Source organism: Amphiura filiformis, chromosome 16 (assembly GCF_039555335.1).
Source record: "Amphiura filiformis chromosome 16, Afil_fr2py, whole genome shotgun sequence".
Taxonomy (NCBI): Eukaryota; Metazoa; Echinodermata; class Ophiuroidea; order Amphilepidida; family Amphiuridae; genus Amphiura; species Amphiura filiformis.
This window is the reverse complement of record NC_092643.1, coordinates 26863867-26883394: the sequence shown is the minus strand read 5'-3', so window position 1 is coordinate 26883394 and position 19528 is coordinate 26863867. Positions and strand designations below refer to the sequence as shown.

Genomic DNA, 19528 nt, shown 5'->3' with positions numbered 1-19528 from the left:
CAATCTCTTACCAGAGTTATTGTTAAATCACTGAGGAACAACAAGTGAATTGGAGGAAGTACCTCTTGTGTCATAATCATGTGTGGATTTGGTAAATGAAAATTTGGAACAAAGATAATCAGGAGCTCTGCCAGTAAGGCATTTAAATAACATAATAAGAATATGATTAATTGATTATTCCACCTTTTATCTAGTTTAAGCCACTTGAGAGAAGACATCATTGGAAAACAATCAAATTAGCGGCTTTCTGAGGGAGAAAAATGGGTAGGGGTTTCAGCCCTCGGGCCACACACCCCGTCAAAAAATAATTTGAGTACCACCCCCGGGTCTCATGCCGATCTTCAATAAAATATTTTTGATATCACCATATCACTTTTCGATACCTAAATATACAGAATATCGCCATATCGCCCATCTCTAAAATTGCAAATGGCGATGTTCATGAACGACGTGAGAAAGTGAACTATTCCAAGAGAGAATATCTTCAAATTTACTTCGATTTTTTGACTGTCATTCATAAAAATGACAGCACAAGAGCAGAGCAGTTCTGGTGTTCCACAATTTTTGACTAAACTATGGTTGCTTGTGGACGATTCCAGCACTGACCACCTCATCAGATGGGGACAGGTTTGTATTCGATTTCGTTTTTTTTGTCATGTCATTTGCAATTTGTATGTTTGACTTGTCATGTTTACATGCAATGCATTCCGAATAATCAGTCCCAGAACAAAATATTAATTTACTGACATGATCGTGTTCTGCATGCAATGCATGATGTACATCACTACATGTGTATAAAAAAAATCACAAGGCTATATAAAATATAATAGCTTATCATTTTTCATCTTGAAAAAGTGGACTTTTTCCAAAGCCTGGGCTGGGGGATTTTGTGAAAAGTGGACTTTTCCCTCAAATTTGGACCTTTTTTGACCAAAAAACGTAAAAAACCTGATTTTTTTGCTCGCTACGCTTACATATTTGAGACTTTTTGTATACGGTACTTTTGCAAATTTGGGGAGGTGCAGTCGCACCCCCGCCCCGCACCTGGCCGGGACTCAGTAGCCGGTGTTATGCACTTTCAGTTTCGCATGCGTTTGAATGGGAATTATTTTGCGCCCTAGTCGCCACAAGTTTACTTTAGGGAGCACATTTCTTCAATATTTTGACAAGTTGACATAAAATGTTCTATTCTATATTGTTTGGCAATAATGGCTTTGCCAATACGTCCAAATTTAGTTGTAATTTTGTGTTTTTGATCGCAAATATCGGATATTTTTATTCCCGATTCGGATTCTGCACCCTTCGCAAGGGTGGAGAATTCGGCAGAACTTTGACGATAATTTTGCCTTTTTGGGCATTAATTAAATGCATTCAAATTCGATCCTTTAATTTTGTTTCAACCGAATCTTAAATTAGCAAGCACAATAAGGTGGGTATTAATTTTATATACCTTTGATGAAATTTAAATTTTGAAGAAATTTTTCGAATATCTGACCTGCACCTAAGTGCAAGTGTTTTGTTGACTGAACATTAAAATATTGACACTCATAGATCTGCTAGCTGCTTTAATACAATGTTAAGGGCTGGGGTATGAATGTTTGGACAGTATTTATTGTGGGACATTAGGCCAATGGAACTCGATTATTAGTTTCCGATTGGATGTTTGAAAAAAAGGACGAGGTCGCTATTTCATTATTCATTATTCGGTCTCTTTTCATTATTCATTATGTCAACAAAATTAGTGATTTTATGAACAGCTTTCTCCAGACTTAGGTACCCCACCAGTACCAAAGTATATATTGTTGATGAAAGACCATCTCAAAACTGGTAATAATGCTTAGATCATCTTTACAGGCATTTTGCAACAGATTGAGAAAAGATTTGAATTTGTTTTCATAAAAATGAAAAGAAATTAGCAATTTTTGTAATCACTAGAAACATGATGAGGTAATCCTTAAATTTCCATTATTTACTACATCCTCTACCCCTACAACTAAGAAAAAGTGCTGGTTATGATCAGCAGGGGATGTCAGACATTTTGAGAGTTTCAATTTTGATTATTTCCATTTCAATGTTCAGATAATTGACTTTTTTATGAAAATAATGAAAGTTTTGGTCAAATTGAAAAAGTGATGCGGGAGGTCAATAGGAAACTAACAATCGAGTTCCATTAGCCTTAGAGCACATCAGACATATCGAATTGCATTCTGTATACGAAGAATGTCTTTCTGATAATATATCAAATAATTTTGATTTTTTGAAATTCGCAATGTAATACACATTTTAGGCTAATGGAACTTGATTGTTAGTTTCCTATTGACCGCCCGCATCATTTTTTCGATTCGACCAAAACTTTCATTATTTTCATAAAAAAGTGAATTATCTGAAAATTGAAATGGAAATAATCAAAATTGAAATAACCCGTTACACAGCAATTGAGCGCAACCTTGAAACAAACCCGTTACACAGCAATTGAGCGCAACCTTAAAACAACCCGTTACACAAATACAGTTATTATGGTTACCTCAGTTATAAACACACAATATAACACAATATATCTCAATATCAACACAATAATAATAAACGTCACCTTAAGGTTAGCCGAGAGTTTTTCATGCGCTTGATTTCAGAGGGGCGTAAGTTCATAACAGAAACAGCCATGCAGAAAATGAACAAGCGTACAGGGACGTAGGCCTACTTACAATAGAATATCGATCCACGGTCAAGACATGAAAAGGCTATGAAACTTGGCTTAGCTCGTGCCCGGAGGTCGGATGCGGAGGGTGGGGGTGTCACAAGCCATTTTCGCAATTTTCACAAGTATTTTATAAATTTTAAAATTGATTGGGGGAACTTCGTCAAGCTACGCCCTGGAAAATGTGTTGATTTTGAATTTATAGCCTTGATATCTTTGATGAAATCAATGCTGCTATTCCCTGATTACAATGTAAGGGTAGGCAACAACAACAATATCAAAAAGCAATTATTTGTAAATCGAATTTGGGATGAAAATCAACAAGACAGACTTAGCAGGCCTACAAAGTGAAAAACAATCAATCACGATTCACTGCACTCAGCGAATCAATCAAATAAAACTAAAAAGAAAGGAGCAAGAAAGAATAAAGAAATAGTGAAAAAAGAGAAAGAAAGAGAGAGAAAGAAAATGAACGAAAAAGAAAGAAAGAAAGAAATGAAAGAAATGAAAAAAAAGAAATGATAAAAGAAAGGGAGAAAGAAAAGAGGAAAGAAAGGAAGTAAAAATGAGAAAAAAGAAAAAAAAAGAAAATTCAGCCACACGGAGACTCGAACCCACAAAAATAGTTCATATTAGATTCCCAGTCCAACGCTCTATCCACTAGGCCACAGATCAACTTACAGAAATTGATTGTTCTCAAAGCGGATGATATAACTATAATTGGATGCAATTACATATGATTACAATCGCGTCCGCATTATGGCTCTTAGAATAAACACGCATGTCGGCGCTGAAATTTTGAACGAACTGATGGAGGAAAACCTCGTTTTTTGCAAAACTAGCTTCAATTTGGAGTGAAAATCAAATGGAATAGCAATTGGCAGAATGTTGAGAAATAATGTAGGTATTCAGATGTCTAAATTAACGTCTCGTAATCAAGATATCGATAATTTCACAAACCAGCTTTTTCTCAAGCAAATTCTCCAAAATTTTCCCCCAAAACGGGCTTTTAAAATTTAATCGGTACTGTATTTGGTTCTTCCCCATGGCAACATTATTTCTTTGATCGATTTGTAATACAATACTGAAAAAGAAGAAAACAATCGCTCGGTGTGGATTTATACGGAGCGCACATTTGAAAAAAACTTCATGGAACGTGTTTTTGATCTTGTGAACATGGTGGGTAAAAATGCTTTAAACGAAGGATTTTAAAATTTATTCTAATAATTTGTATATAACACACACAAAAATGTTAAGCTACATCCAATGCACCAACATTTCACTCGCTGCGATATTTGATTACTGAGAAAACTCTGTTTTAGAGAACAACTTTATACGCCTTTTATCGTTTTTTTATACGTCTCTTTGTGTAACCTTAATGCAACGGTTCAGCACTTAGCAAATGTGAAATGTGTACCCGAAACATGTCCTGGTAATCAGAATAGAAATGCGTACTCGAACGCGCACATTAATTATGGCAAGTGGTATTTTGGGGTGACAATTTGGTTGCGTACCTTTTGTGGCAAATTTGGTTGGTGTCCCTTAAGCGACTCGACACCTGCTATACATGGACGTAACCTTAAACACACTAAGTTACTACATGAACTAGCACCTTAACCCTCGCTTCTTATGTCAGGTACGACAATAACATCAATTAATACCCTTTAATATCCATGTGTGGATTGTGCACTACTCATGATCTTCAGGTATCGTATGTATATAATTAGTACATGCAAGGTGCTGTATCAGTCTGGCGCCTTTTTATGAATAAGTTCAGCTCAGTGCAAATGTATAATATACGCTTGGCATCTTTCATGAATGAGTTCAGTGCAATCATGATTGTGTATTTATACGCTGACGTCTTTCATGAGTAAGTTCGGTGCGAACATGATTATGTATAATATGGACGTCTTTCATGAATAAGTTCAGTGTAATCATGATTCTGGCTTTAATATGTATACACAGGGCTTTATGAATAAGTTCAGTGCATGCAATCATGATTACGCATAACATTGACGTCTTTCATGGATAAGTTCAGTGCAATCATGACTCCGCTTATTTACAGGCTTGTAGCACATTATTTACCACAGCTCAGTACATGTGTCAACACAGAGAGGCAGAGTTTAGGTTATTGATTTAATGCTCCCTTGCTTGACGTTGTGTTATTTAAGCTGTTGGTCGATATAAAAGATGGCAATCAACCTGTTTCATATTCATAAGAATGAGTACATGATTCCCCATGTGTATGAGTTCTAAATCATAACAAGTTCAATGTAATTGCACCATGAATATTTTTAAGCACTGTTTACAAATATCAACACTCTTATTTCTGGATATTTTGACCCTCTTACTACACTGTCATGCCCGTAGGTTCCATGAGGCACTTCACTGGAGTCTCCATACCAATTGTATATAAGTTTTACTCTGGCAGATATAGTTTCGGCGGAAAATCAGGCCATTTTCTGGTGTCCAAAACAATCAAAACACGCATTTTCGTAGATCGGGGGCACACGCTCTCTCTAAGGAAAATCGTGCCAGATCCGCAATCGGCCGCCTGTCTCCCATTTCAATCTCGTCATGTGAGGGCAGTAGATCGTTTTTACGGTGCCGTAGCACAAATCCAATTTTGCTACACTACTCCCCTCCTCCTGAAGCGCTGTCCCAGTGCTTGAAATAAAACATAGTTATGGTTAAACATCAAAATCATACAAAAGAGAATACAACAATAGAAATATATAAATATGTAGATACATAATATACATAAAACATACGCTGACAATGTGTCTCACGCGTAACTACGCAGCCATGCAGCAGCGATACCGCGCTCCACCCGGACACACCTGTAAATTTAGCAGATAACTGATGAATCAGCGTAGAACTGCCATCCAAGCTGACGGTGCATCCGGCTTGGTGTATCCTTGCAAGTTCCAGCAGTCACCATCCTTGGCCATACATACGGCATGAGCTACTGAAGCACCGACCCGGAAAGGTACCAACCTACAAATGGATAAATCCATCGATCCAATCGGTGTAATAGCTCAGCTCGAGGCTGGTGTAGTCATCTGTAGTTAAATTTCAATAAACAAAGTTGCAACAACAGGTTAAACGGTTATCTTGATTCTTCATAAATGTTTGGGTTGATCAAGATAAATGTTGCAACACACAATTCCAACAGCACAGCATAATATGGTTTGGTCAATCAACCGAGTTTGAACTGTAGAAGATGAGCTTTGCTTTTTGTTTGATTTTCCAGTGATGGCAGTTAATGGTTCCACATGTTGCTGCAATTCCTCCTTACTTCTGTCATTTACAAATACAGGGAGTCTGGTGTAATGTATTCAAATTTCATACTAGAAATTTTATCTCCAACTTCCAACAACAAGTTTCACTCCTATTCGCTGGCCAACTTGTTACATCCATCACATGTCTTCCACATGTATGACAATTCTACTCCATCAAATACAATGATTACATGTACATCTCCATCATGTAATCTGGCTCTCTTCTTTCTACTAACTCACACTGTATTGCAACATGAACAGTGCAGTAAGTCCTGAGTTTACTGCATGTGAGTACCATTCATTGGCTATAGTTGAGTGCTGGCTGTTGACTTCTTACTTTACATATTTACAATGTACACAAAAGTGGGTGCACATGATGCATAATTTGTGATTGGTCCATGATAACTGCAATTTTGGCTTGACTTCAACAGTTTACAATATACTTCCAGCTGTTCTACCAGTTCTTTTGAAGCATGATGCACACTCATTCTAACATGAGACAACGGAGTCATACTTCTGTTCCATACTGGTTTCTTCATTTACATGTACACAGACTGGATTGGCACTGTGAGTGTCGTGTACATGTAATTTATAGAATACATGTAATTTACACATTTTATGTTATGTCTGACAGTTCTGGGGTCAATTCTCCTCCTCCCTTGAAATAATTAATGCCTGCTAGAGTCCTGCTTCATATATAGTTTCTGCTCTTACACACACTTTGTCCACTTCCAGGTGGTGTTTCCATAGTTTCACTCTCGGTGACCTTCCCCACACAACTCAGCAGCTGCCTCACCCTTTTCCACACACTTCTCCTTTTAGCAGCCTACTTAGCAACATCCTGTACCCTTGTACTCCTTCCATCAGTTTCACCATTTCCATTCACCTCCACCACCACATCACCAGTCCCCACAATTTGTTCTTCCATTCCTCTTCAGCATATTTACTCAGCATCAATATTAAGGTAGGGTCTTGCCCCACATTCTGCTTGACATCATGTATGTTAATTGTCACATTCCTGTTTATTTACCTGTATCGTACAGGTTTTGCATGAGTTCTAACAGGGTTACGGCAAAGTGTAGGATCAACAACACCGGTTCCACCTGTGGTCTCTGTTGCAGGTTTATCAAGTTGCTTAACTTTTGGGAGTTCCTTCTTCTGACCACCTAGATTGTCTTTCTCCTGTAGAGTTTCAGCTCCTTTCCCAGGTCCAACAGTATGATTTTTTGCTACTTTCTCTGGCTCACTGGATTTCTTCTCTCCTCGATTCACATCCTGTTTCTTTGGACGAACCTCAGGTTCCGGTTGTATACCAGATGGGTCGTCTTCAGGCTGCGCTTTCTGCTTCCCAAGGGCACCTTGGCTAATACCATCTATTTCTGGTTTCTTGGTCTTGGTACACTGTTGACTTGGAGCAATGTCCTTTGAACTCCACTGTGTGGCAGCATCTGTTGAACTTCCTACTGGGGTAGCCAAGTCTTGGTGAGTCTTCCAAGTCTTGAGGGGAGGTCCCTCGTAAGGCTTGAGACGATCCGAATGGATTATCTTCTTCTTGCTTCTTGGGCTCATCTGGATCTTAATCACAACATCAGAGAGTTTCTCTACGATCATATATGGCCCTACCCAAGGTAGAGTAAGTTTCTTAGATATTCCAGGCTTCCTCTGTGGATTATGCAGCCACACAAACTCCTTCTCCTGGAAATTCCTATCCTGAGCATTGCGATCATAGTTTCTTTTCTGCCGCCGGGTATTTAACTTCAAAGCATGTCGTACTCGTTCATGCGCTTCACGAAGTGTATCCCTTAACTCTTCAGCATAGTCTGATGTAAAACTGGATTCATTTGGCGGGCCTTCCATTGTGAGATCCAATGGATACCTCACCTCCCGTCCCAGCATCATCATGTTTGGTGTCTCAGTGGTAGTGTCATGAACACAAGCACGGTACGCAAAACCAAAGTACGGAAGGTAACTGTCCCAGTCTTTCTGTTGCTGGTATGGCTGAATCATGACGGCAATGGCGTTGATTAGTGTTCTGTTAAAGCGTTCAATCATGCCATCTGATTGTGGGTGATATGAGGTAGTACGGGTTTTAGCTCTATTCCCAGAAGCTTGCACATCTCAGTAAAGACACTGGATTCAAAGTTACGGCCTTGGTCTGAATGTAGCTCTTTTGGCACACCGAAGCGACATACAAATTCTTCTACAATCTTCTTTGCCACTGTGTCTGCACATTGATCTGGTATACCATAGGCTTCTGTCCATTTTGTATAGTAGTCTCCTATAACTAAAATGTAGACATTTCCATCATGGGTCTCAGGTAGAGGGCCCAGAATGTCTACTGCAACCCGCTCTAAAGGTCCTCCAATCTGGTACTGATGTAGTTTCGCTTTTGGTTTCTTTGATGGGCTTTTTCTCTTGGCACATAGATCACATTGTCTGATGAAGGATCTGATGTCAGCACGATATCCAACCCAGTAGAATTTCTCTTTTACTTTCTTGGTTGTTTTGGTCACTCCCATATGACCTGCTGTTTTCTCGCTGTGCAGTTCTAGTAGAACTGATTTTCTAAGGCTTTGTGGTAATACTGTCAGATAATGAGTACCTCTGTTATCCTCACTCTCCCAAAGTCTGACTAGTACACCTTCCTTAATCTCCAGCAAGTTCCACTGTGCCCATAATGTCTTTAGTGCTGGTGACTGATCAGCTATATCCTTCCACTCTGGTCTTGGGCTATTCTGCTCTTTCAACTTCAGAATTTGTGCCATTGTACTGTCCTTTAACTGTTCTTCTCTGATCTTCGCCATTGTCACTTCTTTCTCTACCGTCACTACTTGTATTTTCCTTTCAGAGATCTTCTTGCCTTTGTTTCTCTGTGTGACTTTCTCCTCCTGCTGAGCACTTGAGTATTGTCCACTTTGGTTAACTTTCTCTTCACAGGGTCCAGGCTCTTTAGTCTCACTTGTCTGGAGTTCTTTCTTTTGAGCCTTTACTGGTTTGGGTGCAGAAACATTACTGCACTTCACATGTTCTTGCTTGCACTGTTTACAAGACTGTCTAGATAGACTATCTGCGTTACCATGTATCCTCCCTGGTCGATGGACTATTTTATAGTTGAATTCCTGTAGGATCTCGATCCAACGTGCCAACTGTCCGGTAGGATCCTTGAAGTTAGTTAACCATACCAAGGACCCATGGTCTGTCCTTATGGTAAACCTTCTCCCATACAAATGCTGTCTGAAGTGCTTCACAAAGGTGATGACAGCGCATAACTCTTTTCTGGTAACACAGTAGTTCACCTGTTGTTTACTCAATGTCTTGCTTGCGTAGGCAAGGACCCGAGGCATTCCATCCTGTATTTGAGAGAGTACTGCTCCCATAGCCTGGTCACTTGCATCTGTGTCTAGTGTATAATCTCCCTCCGGTAATGGGAATGCTAGGATTGGTGCCTCTGTTAATCTTTTTTTCAACTCAGCGAAAGCAGCTTCTGTATCAGCTGACCACTCAAATCTGGCGTTCTTGCTGATGAGGAAATGGAGTGGCTTTGCAATTTTGCAAAACCTTCTACGTAGCGCCGGTAGTAGGATGCGAGGCCCAGAAAACTTCTGACCTCTTTCACACAACTTGGAGTTGGCCAGTCCCTCACGGCTGCAATCTTCTCTGGGTCAGTGGAGACACCCTCTTCAGACACAATGTGCCCCAGATATGCCACAGATTTCTTGAACAGGTGGCACTTTTTAGGCTTTAGCTTTAGCCCTGCCTGTCGCAATCTCTGGAATACACACTGTAGTCTAGATAATTCCTCTTCCACGGACTTCCCAAACACAATCACGTCGTCAAGGTTATAAGGAGAGTCTCCCAGTTCAAGCCTTGCAAGACCTTTTCCATGAGTCTTTCGAAGGTTGCGGGTGCGTTGCACAACCCGAACGGCATGACATTCCATTCATATAAACCACCTCGCACTACAAAGGCTGCCTTCTGTTTTGCTTCCTCCGTCATTCCAACTTGCCAATACCCTGAAGCAAGATCCAGGGTTGAAAACCAGGAGGCACCTCCAAGGGCGTCCAATGTATCACTAATTCGAGGAAGAGGGTACGCATCCTTCAAGGTCACTCCATTTACTTTGCGATAATCCACACAAAATCTTGGCCTCCGTCCTTCTTATTCACCAACACTACTGGAGAAGCCCAGGGACTATTGGAAGGTCTTACTCTCCCTTGTTCTTCCATGGCTTTGACATGGGTATTAATCTCTTCTTGCTGACAAGCAGGTACTCTTCTAGCTCTCTGGCGAATAGGTGCTGCATTTACATCAGTCTTAATGTCATGTTTGACTATATTTGTCATCCCTATATCATGATCACCTGCTGAAAATACATCCTGGTAATCAATCAACAAGGTAGCAACTTTATCTGCATCTTCCGCTTTCAGGAGTTCTGTACTGCGGTGTAATAAGTCTTGTAAGTGTTCTGGAATCCTTGTGGGCATCATTTCAGCTTCTTTATGTGTGGACTTTTCTTCAATTTCATCTTCTTCTAGTGGAACCATGTATCCAATGGCTGTTCCTCTTTTGAGCTTCCGTGCATTTCTTCCGACATTCAGCACTCTAATAGGTAAGACAGATTCTTTAGCCTCCACAATACTTCGTGCTATCACTAATGCTTGACTTGACTTGTCCACAGGTTCTATCAACGCTGTTCCTTGTGCATTCTCTCTATCCCTAGTCTTTCCTACCATTCCACTAATAATCATTTCATGACCAGGTAGTATTGTGATACTTCTTCGGACGGTAATTCTTGCGCAAAAGTTCCTTTCTCCTACTACTTGACACTGTATCACTTCACCTCTAATTGTCAACTTGAATTTATCGAAGTCCATCGTTGCTTTTGCCGCTGTTAAGAAGTCCCATCCCAAGATCGCATCGGCTTCGATATCTGCTACCACCACCTCTACATTCTCCACACATCTTCCCACTTGCACATCCATCCTTGCCATTCCTAATGTTCTCAGACTAGAACCATCTGCTTGAGTTACTTCTACATCATTTTGCAGCTTTGGCCGTTGCTGTCCAGACATGTTATAATAAGTGTTCAGTGACAATACTGTGTCTTTAGAACCGGTATCCACCAGAAAGTGGACTTTCAGTCCTCGTAATGTTCCATCGACATATAGTCCCACCCCCCCATCAGTCAATGTGACTACTCTTTTCGACCCTCTTGTGGCCTTGGACCCTCCTGCGGCCTCCCCCTGGGTCGCGGGGTTGGCCCGTTTCTGTTTTCCGAAGGACACACGCTTCGGCGATGGCCCTTACCGCCACACTTGAAACAGATGATTGCTTCTTTACACTCTTTCTGAATATGGCCTGTCTCTCCGCAGCCGTAGCAGGTGATGGCACGGACTTTCCTTTTCCCCACTGGATCATCCTCCAAGAGAAGAAAGCACTCCCCTGCAGGGCAGCATGGACAGACTCCTCCAGCGTTTGGGCCGTGCCCGAAAACTGCCTCTCTTAGTGGACGGTCCCCAGACAGGGCGTCATAAAAGTGCATCTTTGCTAGTCTCTCTACTTCTTTCTTCGCTGACTCGGATATGCTTTGTGGGCTAGTTCTCTAATAATCGGCCCAGCTCCTGAAGAGTTTCTCCTCTTTTCTCTTCCGGTTCTTTAGCTCCAACAGGTAGCCTTCACTCAACTTTCCGGTTCCGTATGCCTGTTCCAAAGCATCAAGCAGTTCCTGGAGGTGGCCTCCCAGGTTTCTCAAATGCCATCATTACACGTCTGGCGCCCTTGCGCAAGGATGCGGCTAGCGCATCCTTCGCTTCCTGATCCGTCCACTTATTTGCTACCTTGCACATTTCAAAGTGTAGCTTGTACGTCTCCCAATCTTGGGGTTGCCCCTCAAATTTTTCCGGAACAATGTCCTTTCGCTTTGGCTTTAATGTTGAGTGGGCCATCGTCATAGTCCCTACATTGCTCAGGTCCAGGTCTTTCGCAAATAATATCTCCGGATCCGATTTGTCACACACGTACTGCACCTTTTCTTTCGGGGTGATGGCCTGTTTCATCTTTCGTTCTTCTTCTAATTCCTTGTATGCTTCTCTTAACTGCCCTTTCAGTGCTTCTTTTCTTCCTTCTCCGCATTCACTACCATCATCAATTCCTCCCTTTCTTTCACTCCTTCTTCCAGTCTCCTTTTGAACTCCGTCACTATTACCTTCTTCTCCTCCATCAAGTCATTCGCCAGCTGCTCCCATTCCCTCCCAGATGTCGTCACTTCGTCTATTTCCACTCTCAAATCGGCTAACTCCATTTCCAAATCGGCTACATGTAACTCCATTCTTAATGTTTATTAAATTACGACTAGTCACTGGTGTGTCAACAATATACAATGTAAGTTCTACCACGTGTCTCAACAATACATCCCACCGCTGCCACCAAAATGTAGCGGACCTCTTAGATGATGGTTGTTCGGGCGAAGCTTAGTACGCGATGCAAGGCAGCGCTATACGCCACGCGAAGAAGTGAAAAAGACACCAGCAGGTAAAATATCAACAATGTATTATGCAACTATGATCTACAGGGTATTGTCACATGATAAAAATATGGTAGCGTAAAATATCATGACATCATACATATAAATCAACAGTTAAGGCAACGTCGTAAAATACGGTAGCATAAAAATATGGCATCACACATAAAAATCACAGTTAAGGCAACCTCATACAATATGGTAGCACATGGAGCGCAACCTTAAGAACAAACCCGTTATACAGCAATTGAGCGCAACCTTGAAACAATCCTGTTACACAGCAATTGAGCGCAACCTTAAAATAACCTGTTACACAGCAATTGAGCGCAACCTTGAAACAAACCCGTTACACAGCAATTGAGCGCAACCTTAAAATAACCCGTTACACAGCAATTGAGCGCAACCTTAAAATAACCCGTTACACAGCAATTGAGCGCAACCTTGAAACAAACCCGTTACACAGCAATTGAGCGCAACCTTAAAACAACCCGTTACACAAATACAGTTATTATGGTTACCTCAGTTATAAACACACAATATAACACAATATATCTCAATATCAACACAATAATAATAAACGTCACCTTAATGCAACGGTTCAGCACTTAGCAAATGTGAAATGTGTACCCGAAACATGTCCTGGTAATCAGAATAGAAATGCGTACTCGAACGCGCACATTAATTATGGCAAGTGGTATTTTGGGGTGACAATTTGGTTGCGTACCTTTTGTGGCAAATTTGGTTGGTGTCCCTTAAGCGACTCGACACCTGCTATACATGGACGTAACCTTAAACACACTAAGTTACTACATGAACTAGCACCTTAACCCTCGCTTCTTATGTCAGGTACGACAATAACATCAATTAATACCCTTTAATATCCATGTGTGGATTGTGCACTACTCATGATCTTCAGGTATCGTACATATAATTAGTACATGCAAGGTGCTGTATCAGTCTGGCGCCTTTTTATGAATAAGTTCAGCTCAGTGCAAATGTATAATATACGCTTGGCATCTTTCATGAATGAGTTCAGTGCAATCATGATTGTGTATTTATACGCTGACGTCTTTCATGAGTAAGTTCGGTGCGAACATGATTATGTATAATATGGACGTCTTTCATGAATAAGTTCAGTGTAATCATGATTCTGGCTTTAATATGTATACACAGGGCTTTATGAATAAGTTCAGTGCATGCAATCATGATTACGTACAACATTGACGTCTTTCATGGATAAGTTCAGTGCAATCATGACTCCGGCTTATTTACAGGCTTGTAGCACATTATTTACCACAGCTCAGTACATGTGTCAACACAGAGAGGCAGAGTTTAGGTTATTGATTTAATGCTCCCTTGCTTGACGTTGTGTTATTTAAGCTGTTGGTCGATATAAAAGATGGCAATCAACCTGTTTCATATTCATAAGAATGAGTACATGATTCCCCATGTGTATGAGTTCTAAATCATAACAAGTTCAATGTAATTGCACCATGAATATTTTTAAGCACTGTTTACAAATATCAACACTCTTATTTCTGGATATTTCGACCCTCTTACTACACTGTCATGACCGTAGGTTCCATGAGGCACTTCACTGGAGTCTCCATACCAATTGTATATAAGTTTTACTCTGGCAGATATAGTTTCGGGCGGAAAATCAGGCCATTTTCTGGTGTCCAAAACAATCAAAACACGCATTTTCGTAGATCGGGGGCACACGCTCTCTCTAAGGAAAATCGTGCCAGATCCGCAATCGGCCGCCTGTCTCCCATTTCAATCTCGTCATGTGAGGGCAGTAGATCGTTTTTACGGTGCCGTAGCACAAATCCAATTTTGCTACAATTATAATATTGTGATTTTCAAAAAATGAAAATTATTTGATATCAGAAAGACATGCTTTGTATTCAGAATGCAATTCGATAGGTCTGAGGTGTTCTCATGTCCCACAAAAAATACTGTCGAAACGCAATAAACGCTCATTCTAGATCCCTTAATGTGTTGTTGTTGTTTTTTTTGGTTTTTTTAACAGGGTCTTGGCTATGAATTGAGGTTTGCCCATCATTTGAATAAAATTGCCTATCCTAATTGGACCTTTAAAACATACCAGACTTCTGCAGGCCGTTGGGGGTTCAAAGAGTTCAAATATGTATTGCTATATAGCCTTGTTTTGCAAATCTGGTCTACTAAAAAGATCAACAGCCTTTCTCAACACCTACAATTACAATGTAGCATCTGTCAAAGGCATTAATTTTGCCCGTCCCACAGGAGCTAATTCCCCGTCTGAAATGACGGGCAGACGGGTGGCTAGCTAAGACACTGTGGTAATTACTAATTATAAGTCTGATCCTAATTTGTTTGTGTTGTGAGCAGAATAATGTGGTATCCGTATGAGCTACCTAAGGCCCGGCAAAAAAAGCGATCTCGCTTTTCACGCCGTGATTCTCGCTATTAACCAATTATCTCGCTTTTAAAAAAAGTTTCCAAGCAGTGCACTTACTATAAAAATGTTGCTTTATGCCATAAAAGTTCGCCAAATTCCATTAAAATGCAGTTCCAACTTCGCCAAAGTGCAGAATTCAACAGCATTGCAAGCACAAGGTCAAGTGAAAAAGCCATCCTTTACTCAATAAAAACTGACATTTCATTTCAAATGAGTTCAAGTTTAGGCCAAATATCATTATATTTATTGAATTACTGGAATAGTTTGACTATAAAACATAATTCAACGTCAAATTTTGTCACTTTTTTCTTCGACACCGGTCGGCCATCGGCAGGTTTGTTATTTACATCTAAACATTGTTCTGACAATAGAGGGCAGCAATTTTTTTTATATTTTTATTTTTGCGCATTTTCGGGCGTTTTGAAAGCTTCTTGTGCCGTTTTTCGGGGAAAATCTCGCTTTTCTCGCTTTTCCAAATTTTGGATCTCTTTTTTTACTTCAAAAAATTGCTTTTTTTGCCGGGCCTAGAGCTACCTTTAAACATGTATGTTAATTTAAACGTTATGTTATTCTCTATTCTACAGGAAGGGGATTCATTTCTAGTGATAGATCAGCCATGTTTTGCCAAGGAAGTGCTGCCTCAGTTCTTCAAGCATAACAACATGGCAAGTTTTGTCAGGCAGTTGAATATGTGTGAGTACATTATGGTAATAAACACATCAAAAGAAATAAGTCCCCCTCTGAAAATTTCGTCATAACATCGTAAAGTAAAACTTTGTACCAATAAAACATACTTAGAAATAATTATATGATTGTTTACTAAGTGTTTTATGAAAATGAAAGATGTCCATGACTTCATGGCTGAATGAACCCAAATTGAAGACAAAAACTGCCCTTTCCAAATGTCACAAAGTAGGCCTATGCTTGTTAACTGCAAAGCGTATTGGGACAAGGAATGGAACTGGCCATCTTACAACTCACTGTGCTGAACTCTGCACCAAGGGGATTTGCATGGCTGAATGATCAAGAATCGATACACATTACAGGAAATGTTCACTTGGTGAGGATTTTAAACTACACTCAAACACATGGGGTTTTCCATTAGTAACAAGCCATGAATCAACTTTTGTGACAAGCATAGGCCTACTTTGTGACTTTTGAAAAGGGCAGTTTTTGCCTTCAATTTAGGCTCATTCATGGAAGTCATGGAAATCTCTCATTTTCACACAGCACTTAGTAAACAGTCATATAATTATTTCAAAGTTAGTTTTATTGGTACAAAACGAAACCTTACAATGTTATGACGACATGTTCAGAGGGGGACTTATTTCTTTTGATGTGTTTATAATTTTTTTTCTGGTAGGCAGAAGTGGGGGCAAGGATACATAATAGTCCCCCCCCCCCAATTCTTGAAAGATTTGCATGCTCTACCTCGAAGAGCCCCGGCAGTGCCATCGTGTTGTGCACTTGAGTAAGGCGCTTTGCCTCACTTGCATCTCTCTATCCAGAGTGAAATGGGGACCTGTTATGCAGAGGTGTAAGTCTTCCGGAAATTCCCGGAATTCCGGAAATGTGGCAACAACAAAAATTCCGGAAATGTAAAAAAAAAAAAAAAAAAATTTAAATTTTTTTTTTTACATATCCGGGATTGGATGATATTAATTCGTCATAAAGAGCCAAAAAAATTTTTTTGAGGGGGTGATTGCACTTCCGTAAATTTGAAATTTGGCGAGGTGCTCGCCTTTGGCTCGCATGTTTTTCAGGGAGTGGATCATTACCTCACTTACACCTCTGGTTATGATTATTGTTCATTTTTGAGCACTGCCCAAAGCTTTGAGCATTGCACTGTGCAGTTGACTTTAAATATTCTAGTGACTGACAGCAGAATAAATATAATGCGCTTTGATGTACACATGAAAGGCACTACAAGGTATAAATGGCAACATTTCCTTTTTCCAGATGGTTTTCGTAAGAAGACTAATATAGACCAAGGTGCGTTAAAATCTGTTAGAGAAGACGTGGAGTTTGTTCACCCTCATTTTAAGAAAGGACAGACAGCTCAACTGGAATTGATCAAAAGAAAGGTAAGAGAAGTAGGCATGTTTAATTTTATATTAAGGCGATATAATACCCCGATTTTCATCAGTACCCCTCTTCTTTTTTTTTCTTGCAAATTTATTAAGTACATATATATGTTTATCACCTCATGTCCTGAACTTATAAAATATATCTACATATAAAGTGACTTTCAACCATTTTAGTAAGTCATTTTAGATCTATATATTTTTTGTTTACTGTAACCTAGTAACTCAGATCTGTGTTTCATAACAAACCATAATTTATTCTTTTCAAAATGTTCAAGTAGGGTACATGAATAGAATACATTAAATCCTTTGTTATACTCTCTATAGAAAATCTATAGTGGTGCATGCAAAATACCTACCATGATATAACACTGAATAAATTAAATAAACACTTATACAATGGATGCATAGTAATTAGTTGTTAGGAGAAGAAAAGGCTATTAGGTCACCGTATGTCAGGTTATAGGTCAATTGGTTCAGGTCAAATTTAAGCATCAATTTTGAATACACATGTGAGAGTCTGTGATATCATATGAGGCATAATTTTGATATTCTGTCTTTAACTGGATATATATCGAGAAGTGCATGGTGGATATACTAATATACCTTGGGATGTAAATGGTGAGTACAATTTAGAATGCCTAGTTGAGACGGATTTCACAAATAAATATAAAATAGTTACCAAAATCACAAACGTTAAGCTTACGGAAAACTACCCAATATGGTTGTATAGGTGACAAGAAATACAATTTTTTCATCATTGCTGTAGTATGGTTGTTGTAACCTGTTACCTATGAGTTATATTACTACACCCTGTCCAATTTTGTGCCTGTTTTGCATTTTTCTCAAAAATTATAAGCGCATTGGTGACAAGTAAGATATGTATATTATAGGGGCAAGGACTACAAGTACTGCACTGGAAATTTTATTTCAACACAGACAACAGTTGTGGAGTTACAGTCAAAAATGAGGGAAAACCAATATTTGATCAATAAATCAATAACTACTTGCCTTGAGTTGCTGAATTTTCAGTGCGGTAGTTGTAGTCCTTGCCCCTATAATATACATATCTTACTTGTCACCAATGCGTTATAATTTTTGAGAAAAATGCAAAAATAGGCACAAAATTGGTCAGGGGTGTAGTACCCCCTTAATTAAGTTTCAGTGCAATAATGTCGCAAGTTAAAAATACAAAATATAGCTCAACATTGAAAATAGAAGCATTTTAACCAGTTCCTTTTTGATAGTTGTGGAGCACCAAGTTCATGAAGTCATAAAAGAAATCAGGAACCACTTATTCCCATTTTACATATCAACTTTATTTCCCTAATGTGTTAGCAACACATATCCAAAATTTTAACGAAATCCGTTGATAGTAAGCTTTCCAAAATGAAGTGAATTTAAATCATCAGTGATGTACCTCCTTTTGGCTTCTATCTGTAAAAGCATGTAAGCTACATTGATACCGATACCACCAATAAAACGAGAAGATTTGGCCCTTCATTTTGCATACCACTTTGTCCAATTTTTTTTGTAATTTCTTCAAAAAAAAAAAAAAAATGCAAAAAAAAATCAATGGGTGTAGTACCCCCTTAATTGTGGGAAATTATACACATCTGAGGATATGTGGACAAACTATAATAATTCAGTAAAACATCAGATACTACATATATTTTGTAAATGCAATTCATAGACCCTTGTAGAGGTGTATGGATAATGCACTTTAAATACACAGCATTGGACAGTTCCATAAAGAATAAGAATAACCTGAAGTAACTGTTTTAAACTATAATCCCAGTCAAAGGTAGAACTTGGTACACATTTATTTATGCACCTTATTTATGCACAATTTAACATTCCATTCATATGTGAAGTTTAAACCCTTTCCTACCTACCTTTCCTAGCCTATTCAACAGGTTTCAACATTAGGGGAATAGGGATTGCCTAGGGTCATTAGTCCATAAAGGGTGTAAGTTGTATTTCAGGTCAGGATTGGGGTTACGGCAGTGTTAGAAATAAGGTTAGGTCAGAGTTAGGATTAGAGTATGTTTAGGGTTAGGATTAGGGCTTATGTTGTAGGTTAGGGTGAAGTTTATGGTTAGGATAAGTATTATGGTTTATTAACTTATTGGGTTTTTGGACTAATGACCCTTTGGACTACCAACCTGTTATCCACATTTGGCATAGCCCAGTAACCCAGCAATATGGACAGGGATTGTAGTTTGGAACTTGCAATAATAAGGGACCGTTCACAAGGACCGTTCACAAACACTTGTTAGGGGGGCCTGATGGCATAAAGGGAGGGGCCTGAAAGTTTTGACCCTCCTAAGGGGGGGGGGCCTGAAAAAAATGTTCACAAATTTTCCTGGAAAATTAAGTTTATATGCTTTTCTATGGGGTTGACCCATAATTTTCATGTCAAAAAGGGGGCCCTGAAATTTTTGAGGTCTGTAAAGGGGGGGGCCGAAAAATTTTCGTGATGAAATTTTTTTGCATCAGGGCCCC

At 39.4% G+C, this 19528-nt stretch overlaps 1 protein-coding gene across 1 annotated transcript in view; it reads left to right on the top strand.

Moving 5' to 3' along the window:
- Window positions 1-423: 423 nt before the first annotated feature.
- Window positions 424-19528, top strand: part of LOC140135819 (uncharacterized) — a 39581-nt gene continuing 20476 nt past the window's right edge. Inside the window, exons 1-3 of the mRNA XM_072157443.1 lie at window positions 424-627; window positions 15524-15632; window positions 16899-17023. Of these exons, the coding sequence (XP_072013544.1) occupies window positions 523-627; window positions 15524-15632; window positions 16899-17023 (339 nt within the window). The 5' untranslated portion in view covers window positions 424-522. The remainder of the gene's footprint in view (window positions 628-15523; window positions 15633-16898; window positions 17024-19528) is intronic.